Below are 13188 nucleotides of genomic sequence, written 5' to 3'. Positions count from 1 at the left end.
AGTATCTTGCATGGTTTTCTTTTCAGCTGCAGTTAGTATTCTTGCTTCCATTCTGAGACAGGCAGTCCACATGAGTTAACACTCTATAATCTATATCACTGTTGGGTAATCAGAATTCAAATGAAGGTTTTTCACATTATTGTAGAAGAGCATATGTTCACTTAAAAGTTGCTTTGGAAATATATATTACTATTTGTTGTAATTTAATTATTCCTAAATATTTGCAAAGCAAATTAAACATTTCTGTTTTGCATATTCTTAGCTGAACAAGACTAGTACTGCTACAGCTTCCTGGTATTAATTGGTCATAAATTCAGGGAAGCAAAGTTATTCCAGCTCTTTAGTGTAATTCAGGATAATTCACGATCATCTGCATGACTTTTTGGCCAAATCTGTCTGTCTATAACAAATATGTTTAATTTACAGTGAGCAATTTATACTTTACTTGAATATTATTTCAAATGTAGAAATTTCATCTTAATGTGTTGCTTGCTAGAAACTATTACTCTTTATGTTAATTCTAATACCTTTTGTCATTTATCATGTATGGACAAATACTCTCTGGAGTTAGAAGAAAAAATAGTACTTGTGTTAATATTTATGATGCCTTATGATGTCTGTCTTGACTTAAGTCTGGTTTTGCCTCTTTAGCAACCAGAGTGTATACTATAATTTAAAACACAAAATGTGTTTTAGAGAAAATTTTTTCATCCTAATTAAAGGTGTCTTTAGGAAAGTGTAGGAAACTTTTTTTTTCACTTAAAAACTTTAAAGTTTAAATTAATTTAAAGCACTAAAAAATAGGCTGGTATATTGTAGAACCACATAGCTACAGCAAGATAGTTTGACCTGTTAGTGTAATTAATAGCCACTATTATTATGCTTTCCAGGCTTCTTGTGAGTAGGTTAATTTTGCTTATGTAGTTGTATTTTATGTGGCTACTGAATGTCTGGGGTTGGTTTTTTTTTACCTCCCTAATGCTCATCTTTTTCTAAACAGCGGTTTACCTTCCAAGTGTATGGTTGTCCTGCATGCAGTTAGAGCCTTGTCCCTTGGTATCTTTAGGATAGATAGATAGATTTTCTGTTCTTTCTATCAGCCTGAGCCTTGTGCTCCTAAAAAACATAAAAGCTGAAAAGGGAATACATCTTCCTCATGCCACTGGTCAGGACAATTAGTAATAGCAGTCATTTTTCCTTTTCTTCATCCTCCTCGTTCTCCTCCTCCTCCCCATATTGCTACTGAAGCATATCTCTCTCACTGTGATGCAAGGAGGGCTCTAGAGATAGCTGTGGAAGTTCCCCACATTGAGGTAATTCTCCTCTGATTTCCCCTGCTAAAATCTTTCTGCACTCTGTGCAAGATGCTATGAGACTACCCTTGGCAAGTAAGGAACCTGTCCTTTTTGGTTTGAAATTTGCTAAATTGTGTCTTCTAGTGGTTTATAAATGCAGTTTACTTAGTCTCTTAAATTTGTAGTTGTTCCACTTGTAAGGAAATTGAATTCAGAATTTTCAAATTTAGTGCATGCTTTCATTTTTTTTTTTTTGTAATTCTAATAGAAAACATACGCTACTCATAGTGGTGCCTTATTCCAGGGTAATTTGAGAGAATCTATTCACTGTTTTTAAAATAACAGCTAAAATTTATTGCTGAGTTGATTTGCATGTCATCCTTCAGGTTGTAGGGGAAGGCAGTGAGAATGTACTTTCCAACTATCCATATTAATCCTTCGTTTAAGGACAGCTAGGTGGTATAGAACTGGTTTTGGTGTGTTCCCTGATTTATTTATATTAACAGTGAGTTGTGTTTTTTATTATTCTGGAACTATTTGGATTTTTGTCCATAACACCAAATCAATTAATCGAGCCACAGCAGAGAAGAGGAGAGTGGTTTTAGTTAGATTTGTGACTTGTAAATTTGAATTGGTTTTAGTAACCATGCTGAACCTGTCAAATGGCTTTACTGCAGCTGTGAGTCAGGTCATCTCTGGTGGCTTTCCAACTTGCAAATGTGTCACACAGGACAGAAAGGTTATTAAGTTAGGTGCAGGAGTGTACAAATCTCACTAAAACCAGCATGGATTGAAAAGGTTGCAAAGCACAAAGAATTTGGGAAATGAAGTTCAGTTGACCCCCCAAGAGGCTGACAGCAAGACAGAGTAACCCCATTACTGCATTTTCTGGATTTTTAGCATCCTCTAACATGTCACCCCTTGTGACAGGAATAGTTAGATATATGCAGTTAGACCTGAATATGGTTAGAACTGAAAATCCACTTTCATATGCTGGCATTCTATAATTTTTCCTAGGCTCTTTGTTTCAATGAAACTGGAATGTTATGTCACAAAATCCCCCTTCCTTTTCTTCCTTCAGTCTTGATACATTTTCATACTCCACATTTTCCACTATTAAATGTTCTAGATGTTCTGTGCTGTTGTCTGTCCAGGCTATATGCAAAGCTAGGTAGATGGCTTCCTTTTGTACCTCATCTTTAAATCTTTGTTCTCCCGGCCTGACTTAGAACTGCTGGGATGGTTCTAAATACGAAACATCTGCATCTCTGTAAGACTCACAAAAGCCTTAATGCAGTCAGTCTTCCTAGCAACACTGCATAACAGATTTGATTAGGTTTTTTTCCTTTAGCTTACATTAAAATATGCCAGTGCACATTGCCTTATTTTTGTATGCATGTTCTCCAAGTTTCTACCTGGCTGAGCATTGGGTAGGAAAATGAAATTATTTCACTGATGTTCTAAATTTTTGACCAATATTTGAAACATTTTTCTGATCCAGCTTGTAACTCATCTAGTCACTGTGGTCCTAGAAATCATTTGTGTAGATAGCCTAATATTGTTTCTGGCATTGAAACTGAGTTGGCATTGATTAGACAAGAGGCCACTGTAGTTTGAACCCTTAAACCCCTAAAGCTCTGTGAATAGCTGTATTTAAAATAGTGTCCCACCTCTTTCTTTTGGATAGGAACAGAATTTCAAGCCAGCTATGGAGCTTAAATGAGAGGTGATACTCAATGATGTTTAAAAAGTACAAAGCACAGCAGAAATTCTCTCTGCAGCTTTGTACAACAAGAAATTTCAAATATAGCCAGGAGAGCCCAGGTAAATGAAAAAGGAAAATGTTACTGTCACAGCATTAGTGCTTTTTAAGCCAGAAGTTTCAGTTTTTAAAAAAAAATTACAGCAAACTACAGCTGAGGTGACTCAATATTCTTGATTTTTGTCATAAATCAAGACGACATTTAAAATTAATACATTTCATATAACTTAATTTACACAAAATTGTCTTCCAGTAAGAAGCTGGTATGTTTATTACTTCATATTGTTCTTTTTTCCCAGAGGCTTTCATAGAGGCATTTCATGCCATTATATACAATAAAATTCACCAAATATGTGTGTGTGTATATAATTTATTAGAGCAGAAGTCTATGCTCACATGAGGGAATTAAATCAATACTTTCCCAAAAGATGCTTCTGAGCAGAGTGCTGTGCACAGCAGGGCTCTGGGTGCTTGTTAGGTCTTTGCTCTTGGCTCTGAAGCCCTCCCTGTTCAGTGGGGAGGGGCCGGGAGCTCTTTCCTCTCTGAGGAAAGTTGCTGCATCACACTCATATCTTTTCTGGCTCCTGACCCTCCAGTATGGTTTGGATATGTTGTGCCAGAACAGCAAAGCATTTGGCCCCCAGATAGGTGTATCCACATAGACAAAAATCTATTTACTTGGGAATAATTTGCTACATGAACAAATATGTGCCATAATCTTTAGTAGGTAAGGTAGATCAGGTATGGATGACTGGGCAGAAAAGCCTGAACACCTCTTTAAGTAAACCTCAGCTCAGAGAGTGAGTCATAAATTGGAAAGTGTCAGTCTGAAATCTTCCCATGTATTTCAACATGACCTGCATTTCTATGCATTGTAATAACTTAAATTAGTATCAAAAGGTTTTGCATACTTAACGGCTTTGTGTGTTAGAAAAGGTACTGATTGAACAGCTACTTAATATTTTATTCTATTCTATGTTTTCAACATAAAATTCCAAACTTCCTGACTCCCTAATACACAACCCAGTAATAAATACAATGATTTAATATTTTATTCTTTTATTCATAGATGTAACACATGTCCGTTTCATAGATAAAGTGATCTCGTAAAGTCTCTTTGAAGAGCAGAGATACATTTATTTTTTAAGCAGAAACATTGGTGCATAGATAAAACATTCCTAATTGTCAAAACTGAAATTCAGCTGTAGATGTGAAGACTGATCTTCAGTGTGTTATGCAGAGTATTCAGAAGATGGGGAAAAAGCCTATCTTAGAAAAATCTTCTTTGTCTTTGTCAGCAACATACAGGGGCACTGGTAGAAAAAATCACGCAAAACAAAACATCTGTCAGCAAAACTAATCAGATTTGAATTTTTGAGATTTCAAAACCTTCAGGGTTCTTAAACTTTCATTAAAATTGGCAGTGGGACAGAGGAGACAGGCCCAGATGAGTACCCTTATGAGGACAAGATTGGCACATGTCCACAGTCCTATCCTGGGCAGCTGCCCTGCCTGTGAGGCCTCTGCTTAGCTCTGAACTACTCATCACAGGGGTCTGTTGAATCACTTCTGGGTATTTCATCTGAAAATAAATTCATATATATATATAATGGAAGAACTCAAAAAAGTTCTAAATTTCTTCAAAACAGTTGTTTATAAAATGGATTTTTCTTTTAATAAAATTCATTAAAATGAGAACAAATGCATCATTTCAGTTAGCAGGGGAAAAGGATATGGACCCCATTAATGAAGAATGTTTCATTAATGTAGAAGAAAATGTAAAATTAAAAAAAAAATTTAAGATGTACCATTGGAACTCAAATGTATTTTTGGCATAGTGAGTGAAAAGACTAGGTTGCTTAAAGCCCCCATCCAACCTGACCTTGTGATCATTAATCATTACCATACAATAGTACCAACTTGATGTATGTAATAACTGTAAATGTAATGCACTTTCCCATACTTATCACCTTATGTTGTAAATTTAAAGTGTAACGTAGTATGTTTATTTTTAGTACACCTCCTGATAACCTCTCAATTCAAGAATTTCAGAAGAATGAGAGTATTGATGTTGAGGTAAGGAGCCTAAAACAAATAATACTGTTAAGATTAACAAATTTTTGACATTCACAAGTTGCATTTTGTTCTGAAATAATTTCTTGAAAAGTTACCGTTTCATTACTTTTTCTGTGATACTGTTTTCATATTTGAAAACAAGACAGGAAATTCATAAGTCCAGAATTCAGCTGCTTCAGGGTGATGCAAAAAGTAGGAAGTGGGATGCCAAAAAGTATTTCTTGTCATCTCAACTTCAAAACAGTATAGACTGGCTAAACCAAAATGCATTTCTGACTCTAGCTTATTATGTATCCTTATTTATTATGTTATTGCTGAGCATTTACGCTGGTAATTGTAGACCACAGAGAAAGCTGAGAATTAAACCTGAAATGAATGCCTTCTGTGTTGAGGGGGTGGTCAGCAAAAAGCCATTTTTTCTTAGACATTGTGTTCTCTATACTGAGAAGCTTTGGCATAAATGAAGAAGTTATGTGTAGTTTGTACAGCACAGAGATCGCTGTATGTTTGGTTGTATAAGGCTGAAGAAAATTAGGAGAAGATGATACCTGAAGTTAGGAAGGACTTCTCTCCTTTCACTCCAGGACAAAATATGTGGCAGAAGAGAGATTAGGGATACAAAGCAAAAGGAGTTGCAGAGAAGACACGGCAGTGTCTGTGGTTTCATCACCCATCATCTTTCCAGAGGGGTGGCTGGGACACAGAAATATATGGATGAAAAGCGAGAGTGGTTCTGCTTGCAGTGAGCAGAACTCTTAACATTTAATGCATTAATTTATGGAGATCTAAACCTATTTTGTTCCTGAATGGGAGCACCAAGACAAGGATAGAGAGCATTTCTGTTCACATGTACTGCCTTAAGCTGCTTTAGATAATTAACACACTTGTTCTGCTTTGCAGATATCACATTATCAGGGATGGGTATGTGTGTTAATGTCATAGAGAGGATATTGAAGTGGGGTGGAGGGAGAGAGATTTCTAATGTTAAATCTTCTCTTTTCAAAACCATACATTTGACTTGAAGAATGTACTTCAAATGCCATTTGAAATCTGATCAGAAACTTTGGCCAAAGTGGCAGGGGAAAGGCTTTTATTTCAAGTTTAATGTCCCATGCAAGACCACACTTTAGGACATATCTGCAAATTTTAAATGCTAGCAATAGAAGATTTTGTGAAGTCTAATTAGGCCTTTCTCTCCTGTTAACTGTTTCTTCATACTAGATTTACAGTATTTAGAAAACCTATATAAATATATGTAATTTATTTTAGGTGGTGCAGCTTATCAGCACAGAGATACTGCCATATGCTAATTTTATTCCTAAGGAATTTGTTGGTCAGATAATGACTATGCTCAATAAAGGCTCAATACATTCTCAGTCATCCTCCTTTACAGGTATGGTACCTTAATGACCATTAATCAAAATTACAGTGTTTAAAGCTATTAGAAAATAATTAAAATGTTCAGTGTACTTATGATAAAGACTTGAAGTTCCCTGGCATGTATTCAGTATAGACTGTTTGATATCCACCTTCTTAAATAAATTATATTTTGTGGAAGTTGCCAAGCTTTCCTTTCAGTGTTTAAAAAATTGCTTCCTTACAGCTTGGACAGTATCATATTGAACTTGTGTTACTTTCTACATAGTTTATTTTCCTTTGTGCCAGTTCAAATAATAATTTCAGACAATTATAAGACAGATGTCCTGTTCTTAAAACCTAAATGACCCCAGTGTAACGATATGGTGTACCTAGCCAGATACCTTCTCTGCCTTTAAGAAAAAACATTTGTAGGGGTTTTTGGAAAGATGAAAAAAGTGAACATAAGCCATTACATAGAAAAATACTTAAATTGTACAGTTCCAAATGTGAGTATTTATGATGTAGGATTGTTTGCTGTTTTTAAATTATTTAATGTATTTTTAATTAATGTCAAGTATGTGATATGTTACTGAGAATTTGTCATAATTCATCTCTTATGTTCAGAACTATTGTGATTTTTGCACAGTCATTTTTTTCTTAGAATATATTCTTAATATTTGTTCTTATCACTGTTAATATTTTTTAATACTAGAGTGTGATAACCTTATCTCAGCATGTAATAAGCAGATTGAAATGCAGCATCATGCACAGTGCACAATTGAAATGCATAATTTTACTTTGACAGAAGCCGAAATAGATATTCGAATGAGAGAAGAGTTTTCTAAGGTGTGTTTTGAAACACTGCTCCAGTTTTCATTCAGTAATAAAGTCACAACTCCTCAAGAAGGCTACATCTCTAGAATGGCACTTTCTGTGCTCTTGAAAAGGTCACAGGATGTATTGCATCGCTACATAGAAGATGAGAGATTGAGTGGGAAATGTCCTCTTCCACGGTATGTGCATTGTCTTTAGAAAATAAAGGTATTACCAGGACTTTATGACAAGAAATTTGCATTCAAATATCACTTAGTCATGAAAAAAATGAGGGGGTGAGGAGAGAATAAAATTTAAAAGGCAGGGAAATGTTTAGGGGAAGATATCTCAAAAAAGTTGCTGGTACCCCGTTTTTTTTAAAAAAACCCCTAGTAACAATGGCCATATTCTGTGCTGTTAAACGGGTTTCAGTTAATGAAACAATATTTCTGATATCTCTAGCATTATATTTCTGAAATCTGATTTCCTTTTATTCCCATTAGAGCTATATGTAGTTTATGAATTAAGAGGTGAGTAGAATCTCCTCAAAAATGAAATATCCAAACAACAATATTGAGAATTGTTACTCAAGTAATTGTTCTTGAAATAGAAAAATTAGATCAGAAAACTAGGAAATGCTTTAAAATGGGCATTTACTTGAAATTCACTTCACTTCTGAAGGCTTTGATCATGAGTGTGGAAATTGATTATCTTTGTTAGCCTTATGTATTTTGATAGGAGTCTATTGATTTCTCTGGGTCTGGATTGAAGGCACTTGAGACGGTAGTTCACATTCAGACTCAAGTGTTTATTATTTCTTGTCAGTGAAACACTCTCACAACCATGAATTGAGCAGTGTTTCATTAGCAAGGCACAAAATTGCTAACTATCTCTTGTTGCAAGGTCTTTTAAAGCTAAACTATCCAATTAAGAACTGACATCTAGATTATTTTCCCTTTTAACCCAATAACTGATCCCTGGAAGCCCACAATGCAGACTTTTCTGTTCAATTACACCCAAACCCATGAAGAAGAAGAAGAAGGTAAAGAAGATTAACCTGCCTCCATCCTAAAACCTCCATCTTGCTTCATATTTATTTCTATATTCTAAAATACCAAACTCTTAAATTTTCCACCCTGTGGTATTACATGCTTCTTATCAACTACATACCCGTAATCCTAGTACTGTCAATCAATTCTGGAAGCCTTCTTCACAGCCTCAGGTCAAATGCAGTGTTATCTTGTGGGTCTGTGCCTTTAAGCACAGAAAGTTTAAAATTCTCAGCATCCAGGATTCCAACAAGTATTTTCAGATTGAGATTTGTATGGTGTTACTGTTTCCAGTATCGAAGTTAAAGCTGTCCTAGATGACACAACAGCAATGATAGTGGGAAACTTTTTCTATAAAATGTACATTCTTGAAACAAAAACGAGTAGTTGACTGTTTGCATTTTTTTCATTTGTAGGCAGCAAGTAACAGAAATCATATTTGTTTTAAAAGCTGTCAGTACTCTCATAGATTCACTTAAAAAGACTCAACCTGAAAATGGTAAGTTATTGTTAAATAACATTGTTCCAAACAAGGTAACATTATATCTGCCCCAAAGATGGATTTATTATTTCTTTTAGTAGTGTTCACAGAAATTTGAAAAAAAAAGTGTACTCTGTAAGAGTCAGTATTCTGTAATTCTTTGTATATGTAGGTGACAGGTAGATGGCAAGAAACCCCACAAAGTTTTTCCAGTATGACTAAAAGTATAAGGACATAAAAGTATATGTTCAGTAAAAGAGAAAACAACAATTTATGGTGTCCTTTATTAGATAAAGTTCAGTGTCTTCTGAAAACAAAGAAAAACCCCGTTCCATAAAATATTAATGGAATTCTTAAAAATATGAAGCCTGGCTAGATCCTTTTTTCCTTCTCATGACACCTTTTTAGGTTGTTATGGATCATGTACATATAGGTGCACTCTGCAGTTAAAGGGGTATACAAGTTAAATGCATGGACAGGCTGGTAGATACTTACACTCATGGTCTTGCTTTTCCCTCTCTTCCTGCACTATTGTTTTCTGTCTCCTGGACTGAGCTTAGGTATGGATGCCTGAGTAAATGTTTGACAGATTTATTTAAAGGGCTGAATCAAATGAAAGACTTAATTTTTAATTACCTATCCTGTTCCTCCTGTAAGCTGCACCTGTGGTATTAGTGTAGAGTTCTTGGAAGGAAACTTAATCATGAGTCTTGGTTAAGTTCATTGTATTGGACTCTCAAATTCTGACAGAATTGTGTATACAACATTTCCCTCTACCTCCCTGCTTTTGATATTAGGAGGAAGAGAAAAAGCCCAACCTTTATAATTCCCAAACAAACAAACAAACCAGCCTTTCCAGAAAAACACAGGCAGGTGGGTTTCTGGAAAGAGGCAGTGCCTCTTTTGTATAATCACTGAGCAGCCAGAGTTATGATGATGTGGTTTCCAAGGTTTCATGGCCAAAGTGTGCAGGTAGAACTAAGCCAGGATGCATAAAGCCTTTTGGCTAACCCTGAAGCACTGAAGTGCTGCTCTGGTGGGTCTTCCTCTTAGAGAAGCAGAGAAGCTGAATCAGCTGGACTGTTCCCCACATCTCTCTTCCTGCAATGAGAGGATTCTTCCCCTGGTCCATATGCAGTAGTGCTTGCCAAACCTCCCACACTTTCTTAGAAAGAGAGCTACTGGACAAATTGCAGAATCACTTCACTCTCACTTCTACCTTTTAATAATTTTATTTATTTAAGATAATTATTAATGTCTGATTTGGGGTTTGTTCTCTTTTGAAAGCAAAAGAGCTAAAACAGAAATAACCAAGGAAGTGACATTATAATAAGAATCATGCTAAAATGTTTAATTTTACTTGTTGGACGAACAAAACTTTACCATGGATATTTTTTGTCTTTGTCCAGTGTTTTTACCTTTGCTTTCTGTAGCTCTTGTATTCTGAAATTATCTGAAGTCAATAGAAAGTCTCTTTGCTGACAATTTTCCAAAAGTGAAATCTGCATCCAGTTCAATTTTCTGTCAATAGCTGAGAAAAGCAGGCAGAAAACACGTGTATTACAGATTGAAGTATTATCTTAAATTTGTCAGTTCTTCATCCCAAAGACACACTGAAGGACTCATATGTAGAAACACAGGTGTGTAGCACTACTTTAAGGATATTATCCCATATGGCCTCTGGCTGCAGCTGAAAAAACAAACATTTTCCTGCAGAAATCCTGGTCCATGTTTGAGTGCCCTGCGTGGGTGCCATAGTATAGCATTAAGTACCTATGTGTAGGCACACTGTGAATCTGCCATTTCCTAGAAGGTATTGGAAAAAATCTGTTGTCAGTATTTGGACAGTGGTAAGTGACTCAATCTGTTCTTTCTTCCCTGCAGTTGATTCTAGCACATGGGCACAAGTTATTGCCTTGTACCCGACTTTAGTAGAATGTATCACCTGCTCATCCTCAGAAGTGTGCTCTGCTTTGAAGGAGGCACTGGTTCCCTTTAAGGACTTCATGCATCCACCAGCAGCCAAGGTACAGAATGGAGAGTCTTGACCCCATAAAACTTCTTTTTTATTCTTGAAGGGAATATCCAAAAATGTTTGCTCCTGGGTGAAGTTTCTCTGAGGAAATCTCTTGTGACTAGTACTTTGGCAACCAGTGCTGACTGCCTCTTAACTGTACTAACAAGAGCTCAGTAAGTCGTGAATACAGGCTTTATCTCAAAGGTTCCAGAGTGAGTAGCAGTGCAAACCTTTAATAAATTTAATTGACTAGTTGGAATCATTTATAATCTAATGTACTTGCTACAGTATCTTGAAGTGGTGATTGAAAAGTGGGCTTATGTACAGCTTGTTGTGTATGTGTTAATGATGTAATTAAAAATATTTCAATTCAGTCAGATTTATTAGGCTGGTGTTTTGCACCCTTTTTTGAAGTACGAATTGTACTAAAATTTTATGCAAGATGGTACTGTAACATTCCATATATCTGTAACCAGCCTTTGTAAACAAAGGGAACTGATATACTTGTGTGTATAATAAATGGTACAGTTATGTATAAAATAGTTGCATTTATTATTTAAATTCTTTTAAAAATATTGATAATGTCAAATGCTTGAAAATGTATTTATTATTAATAAGTTGTATGCTTGCATTTTTACTTACAGTTTGCCTTCTAAATTGCCAGATATGCTCATTCATATCTGATCATGTTAGTTTTTGCTTAATTGAATGTATCTTCTTTGTGGCCATTGGACATCTGCAAAGGGTCATATAACAAAAGATTGAAGCAAGCAGTCACAGTCTGCTGATCTCAAACTTCAGAGTAGTTGACCTGAAATAAGTTTGAATATGCACAAATCCACTGTAGCACTTCAACACTACCATACCTCACTTCATAATAAATTTGTTTCAAGATTTTTGTTCTACTTAACTCTATCCATTTTTGCAGTTACAGCCTTGCTTTAAAAATAAAACAAACATATTTGAGGGTTGTTAGCCTTGTTTGACCTTCTTGGCAAGTATCAGTCTTTGAATCATGACCCAGAAAAGGCAAGTTCAAATACCTAAAATACTTGGCTATGATATTTTGTTCAATAATTTTAAGTGTCTTTTCAACCCAAAAAAATTGTTCTAATCTTTTAATTATAAACTGTGTCTAATAAAAACCATGAGAAGTGTATTTTTGAAGATAGAAACTCAGTTAGAAATGCAGTAAAATTTGCTATTAAATAAATGTGAATTTGTTTCATTTTAACATAATACACAATTGAAGCAAACCACTTTTAATGGTATTGTTTTTAAAGTTTGTGATCTAGCATTTAAACTCTTATTTATTGAATTTTGATTTTAATAATGTCCCACCTGTATTCACATTTTTAATCTGTGATGTGAAAGCACAAAGGCCAAATGTGAAAAAAAAAAAAAAGACAGGTGCCTTTCTATGGATTTCTGAGCTTACCTTTAGGATTTTATTTCTTCAAGTCTTTTGTAGATATTAAAAAATTGTCATGCATAAGAAATGGTATTACATCTGTTTGCTTTGCACTTTCCTTGCTCAATGAACACTGATTGGTACATGTGAATAGGTGTAAAAGCTGTAGAAGCTTCAAGCTGAAGGTGTGACGAACTGGTCAGGGTTACCCTGCACTAATAATGTTCTCCAGGCAGTTCTTTATACAGCTTGCTCCCATAAGTCTCCAGTTTATGGTCCTTTTTAAAAGCTTTCTGTTTCAAAGTATGGTAAATATTAAAGAGGCTTCAAGACCTTGCACATTTCTGTGACCAAAGTTGTATGGGATATAATTGTCAAACCTGAATAGTTTTAAGAGAATACACAGTTTACATGAAGGAAACACATGTTTCTTGTTAATAGAATTTATGTCAAAGTACCTTCTCTGGAGGAGCAGTTCCAGGATATTGCAGAACTGGATCTTATATAAAAGTAGCGACATCATCCATACTCTGAAAGTGAAAACCTGGCAACTGCTCTCCTAATTAGTGGAAGATAAGTTGAGATCATTAAGAAACAAACCATAGGCCAGGAAAGAAGGAAATTAATTTGTTTTACAATATCTAGGTGTACAATCCAAGCTACGGGTGAATTTGTTTCTAATTAGTTTTGAATGGATTTTTCAGTGATTTTTCATTCAGGCAAATCTTCATCTTTATCTGTAATTCAAAAAGGGATGCATGAGTCTTTCTTGACTCTAGACCTTAGACTACTTTACACCTATGAAAATTGATCTTCAAAAGATTTTGAAATAAACTACCAATCAGCTAACTTACCATCCTTTCCTCTTAATTACAAAATTAATAATATCTGTGCTATTTGAAGCATGTTTTGGACATGCAATCTG

At 35.1% G+C, this 13188-nt stretch overlaps 1 protein-coding gene across 3 annotated transcripts in view; it reads left to right on the top strand.

Annotated features, from left to right (window-relative positions):
* The window catches only part of MON2 (MON2 homolog, regulator of endosome-to-Golgi trafficking), a 65688-nt gene extending 53406 nt beyond the window's left edge, over nt 1-12282 (top strand). For all 3 annotated transcript variants that reach the window (XM_005480551.4, XM_005480549.4, XM_074539807.1), the window contains 5 exons: nt 5073-5133; nt 6403-6526; nt 7298-7505; nt 8771-8853; nt 10720-12282. In XM_005480551.4, the coding sequence (XP_005480608.1) occupies nt 5073-5133; nt 6403-6526; nt 7298-7505; nt 8771-8853; nt 10720-10883 (640 nt within the window). In that variant the 3' untranslated portion in view covers nt 10884-12282. The remainder of the gene's footprint in view (nt 1-5072; nt 5134-6402; nt 6527-7297; nt 7506-8770; nt 8854-10719) is intronic.
* The last annotated feature ends 906 nt before the right edge of the window (nt 12283-13188 follow it).

Source organism: Zonotrichia albicollis, chromosome 4 (genome assembly GCF_047830755.1).
Source record: "Zonotrichia albicollis isolate bZonAlb1 chromosome 4, bZonAlb1.hap1, whole genome shotgun sequence".
Lineage (NCBI taxonomy): Eukaryota > Metazoa > Chordata > Aves > Passeriformes > Passerellidae > Zonotrichia > Zonotrichia albicollis.
This window is presented reverse-complemented; position numbering and strand designations above follow the sequence as displayed.